Here is an 18,090-nt window from a genome sequence, read left to right as displayed (position 1 = left end):
ATCCTGACATTTGGCACTAACTTATCCCAGAAGAGTGTCAAGAAGATAAACACAGGAATGTTTGTGAAAAACTTACAGATATTCATATTAAACAACAGTAAACCACCTTATCCGGGCACTACACGAAGAGGATGGTGTACACTGTATTCCTTGCATCATTTCAAATCGAACCTGGACAAAATGCATAAAAATTGAATAAAAAAAAATCCCTACTGTTACAGTTGTAACTGAGACATTTGTGGGATGTCCTGTTGTCAAAAAGAAAAGAAAAAAGAAAATGTTTGTATTTTAAACACGAGCCACAGCTGCCTCAGAAATGCGAGATCTCTTTTAGTCCCCTGAAGCACGGTGGGAGGTCACTGCTGTTCCATTCTGTGCTTAAGAAAATAACTTCACGGCACCAGCTATTAAAGGACGGTGTGCACGCAGTACAGACATAACCTGTCCAAGATAACTGAGGAAGAATAAAAGACCCCATGCATGTAAAAATGAGAACCCCCCCCAGCTCTAACCATCTCCTTTAACAGCCAGTTGCGCAGAGCACGCTGCTGGTGCAAGGCGCAGTGCAGTGTGCCCATCAATCCACAACACCCCTACGTTCCCGACACTAAAGGGAGTCAGCTGTAGGACCTCATTAGATATTAATTAACAAAAACCAGGGAGTTGCCTTGGTGAACAGTAAACAACATTCCAGCTGCACAGCGTCTGATGTAACATGGGTGGTTGCACATAGGCTCTACCAGCAAACTGTTAAACAAAATATGCTGAACAGATTGGTAGAGGAACAAAAATAGCACGCTAGACTTCCAGGGTAAATCTATCCCTTTTCCGAGCATTTTAAGTGTGCTCAGTCGTATATGGAAAGTACTCGGCGATGCCAGTTGCATTGCCAAGATCATTCACTGCTAGGGACTAGTGGTTCTATTTCAGGGTATTTCTGTTTTCATTCTGCTGTAGTATATGAAATTTAAGAAAGGAAAATACAACTTAGCATTTGTGTGTTGAAAAGAGACTAAAAGCCTTCAGTACACAGAGCTGAAATGATAAAGTACAAGAGATTTCCTCGTATCACATGCCTCGGTGTGGGCAAGGCATACCTCCACCTACAATACTGACTCAAATTCTTTGCTTTCTGGCCCGGTACTGACTGCCCTACACTGCTCTAAATTCTGCTGCATCCCAAAGGGCTGCACGTGGGCAATACTTGTCAGAGCGCAGCAAACTCACACCGTCACTCCGCATGCCATCCCTTTACCGCGTAGCAGTGAGACAGGAACTTCATCTAGCTTTATACCTGCTCACCATGACCTCCGGCCAGAGCAACCCCTAGCTACCAACACATCCGTAAGACCTCACCCTTCCACGCTGCTGGAGAAGCATGATGGGACTAACTGAAAAACCTAATTTAGAGGGGAAGCAAGTGGTGTTAACATTGCTTCTGTTATGGATTCAGAGCTAGAATGGAAGAACAGTAGCTCAAGGGTGAGAGCCCCTGGCGTCCATACCGCCGCGATAAACAGGGTATCACCAATGACATTGCGTAACGTGGGCAACAAACCCAACAGCTTCAGCCCGGAGGGACCTTTGTGACCTCAAGGGCTGAGCCAGCTGAGGCCTTGGGATGCTCAGACCAGACTGTTGGAGGATCTCCTGCTCTAAGGAGGGTAGCAGAGCAGCAGACTGCAGGATCTCCACTGTGGGAAGCGCTCAAGACAAAGGCCCCGATACGCACACCCTGAGCTAGTGCTGGGGGCAGCCCCGTGCCAAGCAGGAGGCTGGGCTGGGTGACTCAGAGCTCCTTTCCAGCAATGAGCTCCACGACTCTCACATGAAATCTGCCACTTATTCGCAAATGACTATTCTACAAAACCACTGTAGCCATCACAGGTTAAGGAATTTGATATATTTTATAAAGTGACATGATCTCTAAAGGTTTAACGTAACATTAGAAAAAATCTATAAAGAAATTCATAGTACTGAGAAATATTGAGCCCTGTTACTGCTGAGACAGACACTCTAGATAAAAACCATCACGGAAGGGCAAAAAGGTTGTTGAATTAGATGTAATCCAGGTTCTGACAAATGCAACATAACAGAATGTTTTGCTTTTGCTGTTGCAGAAAAATCCTGAAGTTTTCGCTCCTTTTTATAAATGGAAGCAATTAATTGTAAAGAGAAAGAATATTAAATGAAATGTAAAATAGACATTTTTGAATGATATTTAAAAAGTTAATGCTAAAATGCTTTAAAATAAAGAGAACAAAGGCACTGGAATTGTAGGCAACACTAAATAACTGCTCTGGCCATGCACTGTGTACCCGACAATTAAAAGGGCCATTAGAACCTCCTTGATTGAACAGCGTCTAAACTTTCAACGAGGCTTCCTTTGTCATGATGTACATTCATCAGCCAACCCTCCCTGCAGTTTCTATGTCAACTGCAGGAAAATCTCATACCTGATGTGCAAAAAACCAGAGGCTGGCATCTTGAAAATGGAACACATTTTCAGAGATGTGTGAAGAGCTAAAAACAAATGGTCAAAACAGAGACCAGAAAACAGACGGAACATAAGGGGAAAGAAAGGCAGTAAGAGAAACTTAAGTGGTAGGTAAGTGTGCAAGAACAAGAGGTACCAACTGAAAACAGCAGGGTTTGAGGTGACGGGGAGGTACACAGTCCTTGCTGCAGCTACTACAGAAACACAGCCAATCTTTGAGCAGTGGAATAAATTAGGAAGATCACTGTGTAATTACTCACACGCCATCTAACCATCTTGCAGAGGAAAAGAAAAAAAAAATATCTGGGAAGCTGACCAAAACCATGATCTGAAGGAGTTACCTCCACAAAATGTCCCAGAAAGTCCTGCTTGCCCTAGAGAGGAGGGCTGGGGAAGAGCCGCGGGCTGCCACCGCTGCTGCCGAGGGACATGCAGCCTCCCAGGACAGACAGACGCTGCGCGGCTCTTCGGGTTCCTGACCAAGGCAACCCCGAAGAGAGGAAAAGGGAAGGGAAGCAGGCAGCGGCCACGCTGGAGAGCCGAAGCGCTTTGCACGCAGCGCTTAACATATGGAATAAACAGCGCTGAGGCAACACAAGGGACCAATTAGCCTGCACGGTTTTGTAAATATCCTGGACAAACACCAGGAGAGCAGAACACTGAGGAAGACTCTGACTAATCCCGGGCAGGGAAGGGGCCTAGATGGCCCTTCTGGCCTCCTGCTGTCCTCACGTGCCCTGTGTTTCTATCTGAGCGCTCGCATTACCCAGCGTATAGGCTATTCGAGGTCAGGGAAGCGTTGCAGCAGCGCAGCCGCCTCCAGCAAGCAGTGCTTGACATCACCAAACTGCACAGCGGAGCACAGCCCTGCACTGGCTCCAGCAGCAAATATCTGCGAGCAGAATTGTCTCGCTCTATTTGTACAGGTTTTTCCACTGCACTGGGGCCTCTGCAACTTTGCTACCAACAGAGTTTATCCACTGAAATTGTTAAACAGCTGAAGTCTCCTCCTCCTGCATTTTCCACGGCCCCTCACCAGAAACCAGCTCAAACAATTTAGTTTAAAAATCCAATGAAAAAGGATCTATATTTTTGTATTCGGAAGATTCAGTTCTTGCCAAATTTAACTTGTCTTCCTCTGTGGGCTGTTTGACACATCCTGCATGCACATACGAAATAGCGCATGTGAAATCTGCAATTTAAATTCTATAATATTCGTTGTTGACACATATGTACATTTTCCAAGCTACACAAAAAATTCCCAATTATTTTCTGTTAACACCTTGGCTACATGATTTGTAGAAATCACAAAGGAAAAGAATGGTTTATAAACCCACTGAAATGAAAAGTTTTCAAACACCCCACGTCATGTTTGATATCTGTCTTAATAAGCATTTCCAGTATCTTAGCTAGGTGTGTCACTAACTGCACCACCCCCAGCAAACCGGAACGACGCAAAGCAGCTGTGCCTCGCAGGGTGCACCAGAGCTTTGGCTCAATCATCCCGACCAAAGACCTGTTGGAGCACACAAGTTCCTTCCTATCCAAGTGCTCGGGGTTTCCCCCAATGAAAACCAGGGTGGGAAGTGGGACGTGGAACATCCAGGTCTTCTCTTGACACCAGTTTTGAATTTGACCGGGGTGCAGACCTCGGCGATGGGTCCCACAGTTTGGCCTGTGACAACTCGAAGACAGCCAAAGAATTCGCTGATTTGCAGCCAAAGAGAGCAGGGAGCAGCAACAGTCATCTGAGGTACAAAAGACTGTGGGTACAAGAATACTTCTTGACTGACAAAAAGAAAAGCTTCTTTAAACATACAAGGAAAGCGCAACTCCTTGGACGTAAGGTGGTCCATAGGCCAACTCTAACTATCTCAGGGTGCTTCTTCCCAGTTGCAGATTCATCAGGTCCCACTAGTCCTCAAGAAGTGCTGGCTGCAGAACAATGAATGAGCAAACCGTAAAGGGCTTGCTCACAGCCCTGCTCTGCCCAATTGTGTTTCTGGCTGTTTCTGCCTCCTACAAGGATTAGTTCACACGTTTTCCAAAAAGCAAACCTATAAAATATAGCAACGCGATTCCATCTAAAAAACGACTCTAGGTTGCCCACAATCTGCACTTTCATTAAAGAAAGCTGAAGTACAGAGTAGTTACAGGGTACCTGTGTTGGGCTGTGATTTGTAAAGGGGACTCTCCAGAGGAGAGCGCCTAGAAAAGCAGTTCTCCGTATTTCTGAAGGTGAATCTGCTGTCTAGGAAAAGGTGATTCAACAAAAACTCACATTTTCAAACACATCTCTTCTATGTATTCTCCAGGTAGGTCTAGTGTGCAAGCACTGAAAGGAAATCGGGTTTCAGCTAACGTTCACGCGAGCTGGGTAGCTTGTGTACTTCAGAAGCAGGACGAACTGCAACTGCCCTGCATGCCCTAAACGCACTCAGCAACACAATGGATCCCATTCTTGACAACAGCGAGGGAAAAGGAAACCCCCAGAAACGCAGCAGTCATGTTGTAAGAAACACCCAAACTTATTTTGGGGAAACGGCAGATTCCTACAACAGATAATTAAGGAAATATTAAAGCTCATTATGTTTAAAGGCAGGAAAGAAGTGGGCAGGAAGTGAAGAAAAATGAGAGGTGTTACCAAGTACGGCTGGGGAGTCAGGAAGCTTACGGGAAAAAGGCAGGTCAGCAGGGGAAAAAGCCTTCTTAGGAATGGCAAAGGATGTGCTTCAGTCCGTTCTTCTGAGCACACCGACACCACGGCCAAGATCCCTCCGCTTGCGGCATCCCTCCGGCCTGTCAGATGCCCTGCGGGGCTGTTCCTCTGCCATCCTCCTCCATCCGCACTCCCGTGCCACCACGTTCCCTGCTGAAACGCCAGCAACAGGAAGGTGGTTCCTACCTACTGAACGAGACCATCTGGAAGCAAGCGTTAAACAGTAGCTGACTTTCTGTGAACTGTTTTAAATAATAAAACAGGAGAAGCCCGAAGACAGAACACTGTAACATGCAGCTTGCAATCTGAGTGAAGTGCTCCAAGAGCAAATGACTTAGTCACCATACTCAGGAAGCAAGCCACGTCCCCCAGTCGCCCAACCTGGCTTCAGCGGAGAGTGCTCTGCTGAGAGACGCTATCACGGGCTGTAGTGGTGGGTTTGGATTTACATCAGGAACTGGGAAAAACACCCGTGCAGCAGCAGCGGCGGGCCCAGAGTGTACTCTAGGAAATCTGGGTTTTCATGACTCTGGAGTCAATGTGCCTTTCTATACTCACTGCATTTGCTGCCAAGACAAATTCTAACTAACCTGTCATCACTGTGTGCCCGTTTTGGTAATTAATACCCAGTTACAACAGATACAGTTGAACAGCTAAAGCTCAACTTCGAGCTTAAAGGAAAGCCCGCCATGACCTGCTCCTGTGGTTACATTTAAGGATAAATTGGCAGAAGTCTCAGATTTGTCAGATAATTTTTAGGTTTGATGGAGCCAGTAACTTCAAAGCAATTTTCTAGTATTTCATTCCAAAGGGACAGTCCGTGGAATTAAGCACGTTTAACAGAGAAACTACTGCTTCAGTTGTGATGTTTTCCAGCAGCTCTGTGTTTGACTGTTGTTATTTTTTGAAGCAGTATTTAACAGCAGCACATTATCCTTCAAACCACTATTAAGTTAGCCCTAGACAAATTCCAAGTTGAGTTTCACTATGGATAAATTTTACAATTCAGGTAGGGTCTAATTTATTCACTGCATTTTCAAGAAACACCTAGTAAGGAATTTTTCAGGTTAACATTTAATCTCAGTTGCCAAATCCCCCTGCTTGCTCTATGACTGCCATATCACAAGCCATCATCATCATCATGGCTTGGCTTCGCGAACGAAGATCTGGGAAGGGCTTTTCCCACGCTCACTGCAAGCGATGAGTGCACCCTTCGGCCCTGCGCGGTGGGTTTTTTAGGTGAGGCGCAGCGTGCGCGGAACTGGCTCCACCCTTTACACCTGAGGTTCATCTGCCAGGGCCTGGCGAGCTTGGACAGTGACAGCGAAGTCCTCAGGTCGTAGGTTTGGTTAGAGTGTCCTTCTCTTAGACGGATGAGCCTTACCGGGCTAAACGAGCTCCATCTGCCCAGGTTTGGGGTCAGAGTTGTCCTTCTCCTAGGATGGTGCCCGAAGGCTAGTGAGCCCATCCTGCCCCTGGACACACTGTGTCTGCCCCTTCAGCTGAGACCTGGCTGGCCTGGGAGACCCCACCGGAGGCACATGCCACCACCAGCACAGCTCTCAACCTCACAAGGGCACACAAGCTCCTTCCCCACGGCAAGGGGGTGCCCGTGAAAGAGTCGCTGCTCTGCCTCCAGACATCACAGACCCAGGCATGGGGTGGCCAGGGCCTGCCAAGAACGGGAGTCCTGGAGGTCCACAAGCCATAAAATAAAAAAAAGATGACACTTATTTCAAATTCCTCTGGTCAGCCTGACTAATCTTACGGAAAATATTTCAACGAGTTCCAGCTGGCCCTACGGCTGGTCCGCACAGCTCTTTAGATCAAAAGGTCCTACGTAAAAACCCCTAAAGATTCCTATGAATTCTCTAGGGATGAACCCCCTGCCACAGCAACGGACACCGTTCAGCACTAACACAGACTGATTCTGTTCAGGCGGCTGCCTTTCTCCTGCAGAAACATCTCAGGAAGGGAAGATGGAATAGGCTTTGGGTGCTCTAATAATTTGGGGAAATATCCGAGAAAGAACTTCAGTACTGCACCAGGGATGGCGAGAAAATACCCTGCAACACCACCACAGGCAACAGAACAGTCAAAACCACTTGAGGTATCAAAAGAAAAGCGAGAGTTTCTGTACAACTAAAATAAATCAGTAGCAAAGTAAACACAACCTCAGAAAATACTTGGAAAAAACCAATCCCTACTCAAATATAGGAGCAGATTTCAAAAGCACAAAGTAGTGGCCCAGCTCGTAACTGAGATGACAGCAATTTGCTATGTCATCGCCAGAAACAGTTTTGGCTAATTAGAATCGCTGCTGACACTCTTGCTGTACAAAGACACAAGTCCAAACATATGGGAAAGAGCAAAGAACCAACACCACCTTTATGAATAATACTGTCTGATGTCCTACAGAACACTGCCGTGTTCCCGTTCTTCTTCATTGTCGCTCTTTGCAGGAGGGTAAACGCGCCAAGCAGCAATGACCCCATGTGAAAATGCTGAGGAGGATGTTCTGGGAGTGGGCAGCGTTACAGCAGTACGTGGAAATAGGGATTATTACAGTGAAATGCAATGTGCTTATAGCACAGACAACATGAGGTGAAACAGAGGTGTACGTTTAATTAGGGTAGGCTCAAAAGAACTATGTACACGAGCGAAAAAATGCAACCCCTTAATGGAAAGACTTGTGTCTGAAGGATACAAACGTGTTTAAAACTACTTTCTGTAGACCCTTCCACTGAGGTCATAAGCATGGATAGGAAGGGAGCTGGAGAGGGCTGTCTTGGATCACACTTCCATTTTCTTTTGTAATTTCTTATTAGTTCAATTTTCTATATGTATTTTCCTACTGTACAAGAAAATCTTTCAAGGGGTGAAGTCCTTGATATATCATATCAAAATAGTTCCTGCACCCTCAAGTTGCAGCACCTCAGGCATACAGGCTGACACTGCCTCTACCTGACAAAACCTCCAGGCAGACACAAACCCTTCCCAACGCCCAGCTCTGAGACCCGAGGCAATGCTGAGCTCTGGAGCACCCCCAAAGGGTACACCAGACCACAACCTGCCCCTTATCTCTGAGACAGAGGAACTGGTACCTCACTGCCTAGCAACAAAAGCAGTCCCACCCCACTGCCTCAAGTATTCCAGACCTCAGTGATTAGCTCTAATTACCCAGTCTCTTAACTCAGAAGAAAATCTTCTTAAAAATCTCACTAATCGAACCATTTAAGGACAGCATTAACATAACCAGCATTAAAGCACCATTTAGATGATGGACACGTAATCTCAGATCTTCTAAACTATCTTCGCTAATTGTTCTGTGTCAGCTTCATGGAAAAATGGAACAGCCGGTACAGTGGAACACCCGGGACAGAAAGGTGAACCGTCCTGACTGTCAACCCCTTCTAGACCAATCTCTCCTGAAGCTGTCAACCGGCCATCGGGAGGTGGCTGCAGCCATGATGCTGAGGACACGGGAAGAGATGCAGCGCAGAGCCAGACTAGAAGTCAGGTTACAGCGCTGGCTGCAGTTCCAGAGGGTGAGACGATAGGGTCATGGCACAGACAGCAGGCAGGAGATGGCACTGACTCACTGAGCAGGCCCTGCCTGGAGGCATGACCAGGCTGGGCTTAAGGGAAGAGAAAGCCCTGCAAAGCAACAGTCATCCCCTGCTTCCCACACTGCAAAGACGCTCCGGGACTTGAGGAAGTCATGGACTGACTTGGCTGTTTCCTCACAATTCTACCGAAATCACCAACTCGGATCAAAAAGCACGTTCTGATATGCCACGCAAGACCTCCTTGCTTCTGTCTACTGCACAGACAGACCTATGAAAAGGTCTAAACGTGACTGCTCGTTTAGAGACCGTGCATTCGTACCATTCTGGAACAGCAGCCTTCGGCTGGGGACGTGCGCTCAGCGGTACGGCACGCCAGCGTGAAGGGCCAAGCCCTGCACGACAGCCCTGCACCGCAAACGCAGCGGGAGGCACTAAATGCAAGATACTCTATGGTTTTCCTCCTCCAACTTGCAGCAGAGAGAACAGGTAAAATCAGGAAACACCTTAAAGCAAATACACATGTTTAATTTTCTGGGTTTTTTCTTCCCATCAATGAAAAACATACAGAAATATTCGAAGTCTAAGAGTTCAGACCAGGTTCTTGTTATTGTCCCCTGCCCATACGAGAAGGTTAACCGCAGTCACAGAACTGTGCATACCACCCTCAGTCACGAAGAACCCTCTGGCACAGCTCCCAGACCAGTAAAAAACGACCACTTCAATCCCCAAAGCATGGAGCCTGATCCGTTTCAGCAAAACAAGTTCCACTGACAGCTGGTTTCCTTAGCATATTCACGTCCGCCTATTTATCAGAGAAAAACCCTCCAGGACACCAGTGTTTATTGCAGGATTATTTCTGTGAATCCAGGGAACAGAGCATTCGCTGAGCCACAGCGCTTCTACCCTTACGCCTTTTTTCCTTAAAACGTGAACCAAGATGAACCCATTTTTATTTTCTTTAGCATGGACAGCCGTGAAGGAAGAACCCCCCCATATATTAAATGTTCTCTTCCTTTCATTTTTTTCAAAGCCTCACTTTTGATCCGCAGCCCTGCGTAGCATTCTGACACCCATTTGGAGCATTAAGATAGCAATTAGCTGTTCAGCCTCACACTTGGGTTTGGGGTCTGGTGATTTTTCACAAATGGAAACCACATCAGATTTTGAGCAGGCAAGATGCTTTCTACCAGCAGGTTTAGAGACACTACCAATAACCCATGGAAATGCGACATCAAGAGAAAATACCGCAGCAGCTCCCTGTTGTGCAGAGGGTGCAGAAGCAGCCTCAGGACATGCCTGCGCCTGCCCAGCAGCGAGTGAGGGGCCTCAGGTCCGGACACTGCCCAGCTCAGGTGCTGACAAGCACCGTCCTCTCGAGCCGGGTGGTCAGTCTGGAGGGTTTCCCAGCTTACCACTTCCTCCAGAGTGTGCAGAAACCTGTTTGTATGACGCTACCATTATGACAGCAGTTTTTAAACAAAACACGTATCCCAAACACCCCACACTTCATTTTAACCATCACATTTTTGAAATCACTGAAAGTGACTGTAACTGGCATCCATCTGCTTATTGAGCTAGTGCGAAAAGAATAAGAATTCTTAAAATTACAAAATGAAAGCTTAAGCGATCAACTTCAAATTAGAGAAACCAAGTACAAATTGCTGTTCGTGTGTTTTGAACAATTAGTGTTTAAAGGAGTCTTTTAAAATTAGCAAGTTTTAATGAAAGAATTAAATGAGGTATAGTTATGAATAATTATTGCTGAGATTTTCATACGCTAACACGGATTCTTCCCATCCCTAAGTGAGTGGTGGTTTTCTTACTGCCAGACCTGGACTCGGCTCTCCTGCAGCCAGACACCACACCATGCGGGTCCATGGAACACTGACACCATCTTGAATGAGCCTCAACTGCTCCACTGCGTCTTTACTCCCTGTTTTAACACGCGAGCTTCTCCAAGCCAGCTGTTGTCCTAGCCCCAAACCCTAAAAAGTGCCCATTGCCCTCGTTGTGCCAATGGCTCTTCCAGCGCCGAAGACCAAGGGTGGTCAAAGCCTTACTAGTATTGTGTTTGTCATCCACCTAAACCCAGAGCAAATGCGCTTTCCAGTAACCCTTCAAGCAGAAACTCTGCACTCCTACTGCTCAGGCTCAGCTTCGCTGACGAAAGCTGTGGGTACGTATCATTTTTGGAAAATGCAATGTGGGAACGCATGTTTGTATGGCAGAGCACAAAAGCAACAAAACCTCTTGGGAAAGGAGGAGATCACTCACGTTACACCACCAGGCCCTTTGCTCTCATTTCTCTACAAAGCTGAAATGCCTCTATCTGAAAATATTTTTTCACAGATTGGGAAAAGGCTACTCCAGTTTGCTTGTTCTTCCTACAGTGAATGGAGTTTACTATTAGCAAAATAATTGTGGAAATCTGGTATTTTTCCTGTTTCGTTGGGCACTTTGGAATGTTATGTTGGGAACTGTCAGCTGCTCCTTACTCCATCTCAAAATCTGCCGCATAAAAAAACCCCACTGTGAATTTGCTTACATGGCTTTTGTAGATGCAATTACTGTTAGCAGCAGGGACAAACTTTTATAAGCAGAACACAATTCACATGTAACATGCCATGGCCTCAAGTCATTAAACTAATCCTCAGGGCTCCTTGAGGCTTTTTGTACTTTTGGCAAAAAGTATAAAGAAGTACGCGCTGCTGCCTTGGTTCCCAGACTCTGGAAAGTTCAATATCTAGACTGACCGCCCCTGCTAAGAGAGCAGAGACTGGTTTGGGGAGAGAACAAGAGACAACTCTATCTTTGCTATCACAGCGCGATCAAACAAACATCGAAAACATAGCCACACGGTTTTTCACAGCACATGAAAGCAGCCAGTAGAATAAAGGAAGGTGCACCAGCTCACATGCAGCTCTGGAATTACGGGTTACCAGTATCAAGACACTGCGATGAACACCTTAGAGACGCACGAGGACGGATGGAGTTAGATCTCAACTCTGATACACAGAATACATCAGACATGGACTACCGCCATGCAAATGCCTTCCTGCTATATTGCTGGACATCACACATCTAAAACCAGATATTCTCTAGGGACTGACAGAAAATGCAACACTTGTAGGAAGACAAAACGTTCCTTTGTATTGCTATTCCTCTTGGTATCAAGAGGTTATCATCCTCCTAAAGATACTACTGCAAGTGGGAAAAGAAGCCACGTATTCATCAGCACGTGGGTCACTTCCACAAACACGCCTGGGGGTCTGAAATACACTTAAGGATCAACATGCGACTGGAGCTGAAACTACTCTGGAACCTAGTGACAGCCCATTTGCTTTTAACAGCAGCTGAGCAGAAGCATCTTTTGGAATGGGAAAGGATTATTACATGTTTGACCACAATTATTCCCTCAACTAATGTTAACAAAAGGCAGTGAATTGATAAAACCCATGGAAATGTAACAGCTGCTAAACCTATTGTGTGTGTGCTGGCACGGGCACAGGTAACCTACATTTTCTTAACTCAAGTATCGGAGAAGTCTTACGCCTTTATCTGAATCAAATCTTGGGGTTTTTTTTTCAAATCACATCCAAGTTTATCCAGACCAATGCCCTGCTGAGCAAAATGTCAAGATACCATGTTCCTTCACGCACAGAAAATTTATAAGCAAGTGGTTATAAACCTGTGGTAGTCAGGATTTCCCCACCTTCTCTCCCCAGAAGTGTCAGCACCAGTTCAGAGGAGAGTCACTGCAGCAGTAAGCACAAAAAGCGTCACTGAAATGCTGTTAGAGCGGCTGACTGTTCTCTACCTGGACAGTTTAGTGCTGTGACTTCTGTCAGACAGCCAGTCTAAGTCCGGGATACCGAGGTATCTAGTAAACAGATAAAAATCTGCCAACTGCTAAACAATTCAGTAGGGTTCAACCATCTTAAAACTAACTATTCAGCTATTCTCCTGAAAAAGGTCATTTACTATGGCGGCAAATTCCTAAACCATGCTTAATAAAGCCCTTTAGCTTCTACAACACCACTTTACTCAAATGTATTATGTTCATACAGTGAACTTACCTTCCCAAAAGGTAAAGAAATTAAGGATTCCCCCTCCCAAAAGGCTATCAGTATGCTGTAATGTAAGAGGCGCTCAAAATAAAAAAATACCCTGCTACAGGAAAACACAGCATAGTTTTCACAGATTATGATGCTACATGAACACCCCATGCAGCCAGTGCTGGTTTCTCTTCACCCACACGCGGTGCAGCCACAGGTACAGAACTCGCCGAGAGGGGACCTGTCCTTTCCCCCCCACTCACACATTGCAGTAATCACCACAACTTTAAGCCATTTCCAGCAATAGCATGTTATCACCTACCGACATTTCTCACACGGTATCAGGAAAACATTGAAAACCTCAGACGTGAAGTAGAATAAACACCCCAGAGAAAAATCTGTCTCACTCACTGTTCAATACGCGGAGAGAGGTACAGCTTAGGAAAAACCTGAGTAGCTTCTGCGTCCTCAAAGCTAACGGAGAGGAGGGCAACATCTTCACCAGGATCTTCATTCACATCCTGCACATAAAAAATAGTAAATATAAAATGGCAGATATCAAACTGTACTTACAAGCTTAAGAAAATAACTAATAAGCCAAATACCAATTTATTTAGGAGGGCACTTAAGCGAGCAAGCTAAAGCGTAACCATTGAAAGACACGATGTAAATTTATTCTTTCTTACTGTATTAATACTTAAAGATGCTCTGTTGTGCTTAATTTCCTTTAAAGTATCAAAATGAAATAGCTGGTCTCGCAAGGGGACAGTAGTGTAGCTCTTCGATTAGCTGAACTACAGATTTCAGCAAAGATGCAGATTTCACGTTTAAGAGTTCTTGGTTTAACACTATCATCAGATGCAAATGCCAAAGAATTTTTTAAAAGGTTATAATATCTCTGAGTTGTGACAGCAGATGTTGTATTTGTTATTTTTCATAGTATATGGTCCAAAACTTCTGCTGTACTCAACTCCTGCTTGTCTCGTGGATGAAATAGCTTTTGCAATCGGAGGTTTGTATCTCGAAGTCATTGTCCCCACGCTGCCTGCACGTAAATCCCATGGTGCTGCTTTCAGCAGTCCACACGCTCTAGTAAAGAAAAAACCGCCATGCTGAATACCCCAGCAGCCAGCGCGTTTGCAGCTGAGGCTTTCTCTGTATCAGAACAATCGGTTACAGTCTTGGGATCAGCTAGAACAAACCATTTCTGGTTAGGACCTGACATCTCTCCAATTCATAAATCACATGCTGCACGAGCGTGTCCTTCTTCCACATACCACCTCGCTTCAGCCCGCGACCTCTAGTTAGAAAGCCAAGAGTTAGCAGCGCTGTCACCTTCATGGACAGCCGGTAACACGGTGCCACAGGCTGCTCACAAAGCTCTTTAACGTGTTTGTGCACATGTACTCAGCAGCTTGCCAAGATGCGTTTGTTTTCATCCATTTTGGAAAAACAGGAGAGGAAACAGATAAGCCCACAGATACGTGCTTGAAGCAGGGTCAGCACGGTGCAGTGTGCCCTGGTGTGCTCTGCCCTCCAGCAGCTGCGAGGAAGGGACATGCCAACCACTTGAACGCTGTTAGGAGACCCTGCCCATCTGGGGAGAAAACCCAAAAGTGGCTGCTGGGCTGCAGGAAGACGATCCTGTGCCGCTTGAAAGTTTGGCAGGACTGAAACTGTTAACGTCCAGAGGGACTAGTGGCATACCAGCTCTTACGTGCAGCACATGGCGTGCCAAGAAACTTAGTGATAAGCTGCTGGGAAGAACGGGTCTTAAAAAAGCCTAATTATCTTAGATGAAAAATGAGACAACACTGTCAGTGTTTTCTTCAATTCTGCCTTGGTGTGCGGCTCACCGACAGCTGGCAGTGAAGTGCGCTCTCAGAAACGCCCGTGAAACAAACGGTCACGAGCACCCTGAGCTGGCAGCCCCAGCACGGGTAAGCCTGGAGCTGCGGGACAACGCTCCACACCAGTGGCGAAGACTAAAGCAGCTGCAGTCCTGGTGGGCTCCCGGCAGGCTGCAGGTGGGATTGTTTGACACGGTTGCCTGTAACAGCAAGGGGCAGGGCAGGATCTCGAGACCCACAGCGCTCCCCTCAGCACTGCATTTCCAAGGGGTGCTATCAGCCGCAGGGGAAGAACCAGCAGAGATTACAAAACTCTCTTCAGCAAGACCAGCAACTACAAAAAAATACCCAAGAGAGCAATTCCCCCCACCCCGCCCCTTTCCCCAGTATTTCATGTATTTTTTGCCATCAAAGAAAAAACGTAAATAAGGAACAGCTTTCACTCCTGAAGCTGAGAAGGGCATTAACTGGCTTTTTCCAATTAATTTGCTAATTGTCAATCAGATGAAAAGAACTATTAAGACAGATTAAGCAGTAATGCTAATGATTAAAAAGGTTTTATTTTAATGGGCACTCTTCAAGAGATGACAAGCACAGATAATACATTCACTTGTGTACGTATACAGCTCTTCGAGACCATATTCCTTTGTCGGTAATTCTTTTCAAATAATCCAGTTTTACAGAAAGAACCCACGTGCATTTTACAAGTTACACGGACAAACCCAGCCATATCCAATCGCGTGTTAGCGCTGAAGGTGATGCGCACGCAGGCTAACACCAGGCACGAGGCCAGCTCCTAGAACACCATCTGGGAGCACATGGATGAAGGAAAATCAAAATGAGAGAAAAAACCAAACCACCCCAGACCAGGTTAGACCACCACCACAACGTCCAGTAACCCACACCGTAACAGGAGAGTTTATTTGCTACTCTCACATGAAAACTCATGCCAGGGAAAAGAACTCCACACATCATCCCCGTACCTGCACGTGAAGCTGCAATGGGCTGATGTGTGTAGTAAGAGCAATAAATGGAGATGTGATTTTTTGTTTCCTTTGAGAAACCACCACAAACACGACAGCAGCTACTGTTGCCAGCACAGCACTGTGCTCTGTTCACACAGTTACTGCCCAGTGCAAACCTGAGCACAGACATCAGCGTCCTGCTGTACTTCCCAAATGGTCGCGTATTTGCAGCCCTGAGAAATGAAAACTGAAACTTGAGAGACCCCAAACCCATGACTGCTGGAGGTTTGAAAGGACGCAGTGCAGAACACCACGAAGCTGCTCAACCTCATTGCTCAGGCGGCTGCAGACTTACACAGGTTTAGGACCAAGTCCCTCTACCTCATCCCCACCATTTATTCCTTTCAGACTTAGTTTCCTTTTATCAAGAATCTGTCTGGCAGAGCTGCATTCAGCCCCGGCCCCCCTGTTACAACTGTAGTTTGTGAAGCTAACCCAAACCCACATGTCCCACAGAGGAACTGGTACCACCGGGCAACCACACTTCCCCGGAACAGGGGTCGAGGTCCATTCCACCAAAGCGGCCAAAGGCAAAGGCTGCTTCAGTGCTTCTTAGCGAGCTCTGCCCCCGCAGCGTCTTCCCTTTCCCCACCTCTGCATGTGATGATTTCTCATGATTTCTCTTGAGGAACAGGCCAGATTTAAAGAAAGCAACCAAGTAAAAATCACCTCTAGGTTTGTTTTTCAGCTGGCTTCAAGAGAGAGTGACACCCAGTTGCTCTGGTAATACCATTCCCTTTTAGCAAAAAAAGGGGCTGTTGAACTCGGGTGGCACCACATTGCTTTATGTTTACGAAGCCACATTCCTCATAATTTGTACTTAACTCACGACACAATGTTAGAACATTTTAGTAAAAAAAAAAATTATATTTGAGGAAAACTGACTGTGTAAAAATGAAGAATGGCAATTTTCTATAAACATGAGAGTCCAAGGTTAGAACCGTCACTGCAAACCCACAGAACACTTTCCACACAAGGCTCTCCAGAAGGTATTATTTAAAATGAACTTCCGCTGAACAGAGAACACATCCTAGGCCACAGGAATTCTGAGGTTTAAAGACTCAAAGTTTGAAATCATTAGTTAAGTACATGGTAATGCACACCTATTAGTTTTCCCACAACAGACTCACGCTTGATAGTAAAAGAAAAAACCCAACTCTAGTGTACTGCAATGTAAACCATCCAACACAGGTTTTCATGGTGTCTTTCTGCTGTCTCACTATCACCTATTTCTTTAAATTTTTTTTCCTCATTTCATAAAAAGCCCATTCAAATCAAACAGGAAGAAAAATGGATCCCCCATTAACACAGAAAATAAATAGCTTTCTTTCTCAAGAACAGCAAGGGGTTTCCTATGTTTACAGAATGCTCTGAGCAGTGGGGACTGATCCTTGACTAAACCTCTAAAGCACTGTGGAAATGCAAAACATACCTTAAAGATTTTCAAACCCATCGGCTTTTTTGATTTGCAGAGACCTTCTAGGAAGAACTTGTAAGAATTAATCAAACTTTTCACAAAGAGCAGCATCAAGAGAAAGCTTGTAATATTTTATCCTAATTTACCCTTTGTCTGCTTAGCCGGTGCAGATGGAGGGTTCATTAAGTGCGTGTTTTTGAAACTCAAAACGAAGAGGCCATGTGAAAATACCGATGCAGCAAGGAACTGATGAAAATGGAGGTCTGAGGGCACTTAGAAATTCCACCCCTCCATATCCCCCCCCCAAAAAAAAAGTTCAGGAAAAGACTTCAGGTATTGCAAGACTCCGGCATAAAACTTAAAACCCAGCTTCTAACTGTGTCAGCACCAGCTGAACAGCCATTTGTTAGTTTTCTTTCCCATCAATCTAAATTTACATCCAAATGCACGCTTCGATGTTTACACTGCTCCCCCTACAAGATACTTCATCTCTGGACAGAGTTTGTTTATGAACATTGTCAGCAAACCCACTTTAAACGCACCAGCCAAGCGGCATTGTTTTCCCATATCCTACCTACTGTAACTGAAAACTGGGAATTTACTGGAACTGACAATTTATTATGAGTCAGATGCTTGATAGCCAGTCCAACCAAAACATCTGCTCCGCACAGTCACAACTGCTATAACCCATTTCCTCTTGTGCCTGGAGTCCGACCAAGTTGTACGTTACAGTTCCTTTCCCTTAAAGATGCAGACGCTGGAAAGTCAGTGATCACCTTTCAGGTTCCCGACACAGCACCGCCTTGCACCCGCTGACCAGAGCGTTCTCTCCAGGGGAGGAACTGCTGTATTTGGCACGCAAGCGTGATTCCCTGCACCAGAGAGCAACGCAGGAAGGGTAAGTGACCTCAGGCTCATGCCAGGCAGTGGCAGGGGGGGGACTGCCCCTTCCCGGTAA

The 18,090-nt window shown here is 45.8% G+C and overlaps 1 protein-coding gene across 1 annotated transcript in view; it reads right to left on the bottom strand.

Moving 5' to 3' along the window:
• The window catches only part of BRE (brain and reproductive organ-expressed (TNFRSF1A modulator)), a 129,267-nt gene that overhangs the window by 53,639 nt on the left and 57,538 nt on the right, over positions 1 to 18,090 (bottom strand). The window contains exon 6 of the mRNA XM_010144030.1: positions 13,252 to 13,361. Within this exon, the coding sequence (XP_010142332.1) occupies positions 13,252 to 13,361 (110 nt within the window). The remainder of the gene's footprint in view (positions 1 to 13,251; positions 13,362 to 18,090) is intronic.

Source organism: Buceros rhinoceros, unplaced genomic scaffold (assembly GCF_000710305.1).
Source record: "Buceros rhinoceros silvestris isolate BGI_N320 unplaced genomic scaffold, ASM71030v1 scaffold7569, whole genome shotgun sequence".
NCBI classification, from domain to species: domain Eukaryota; kingdom Metazoa; phylum Chordata; class Aves; order Bucerotiformes; family Bucerotidae; genus Buceros; species Buceros rhinoceros.
This window is presented reverse-complemented; position numbering and strand designations above follow the sequence as displayed.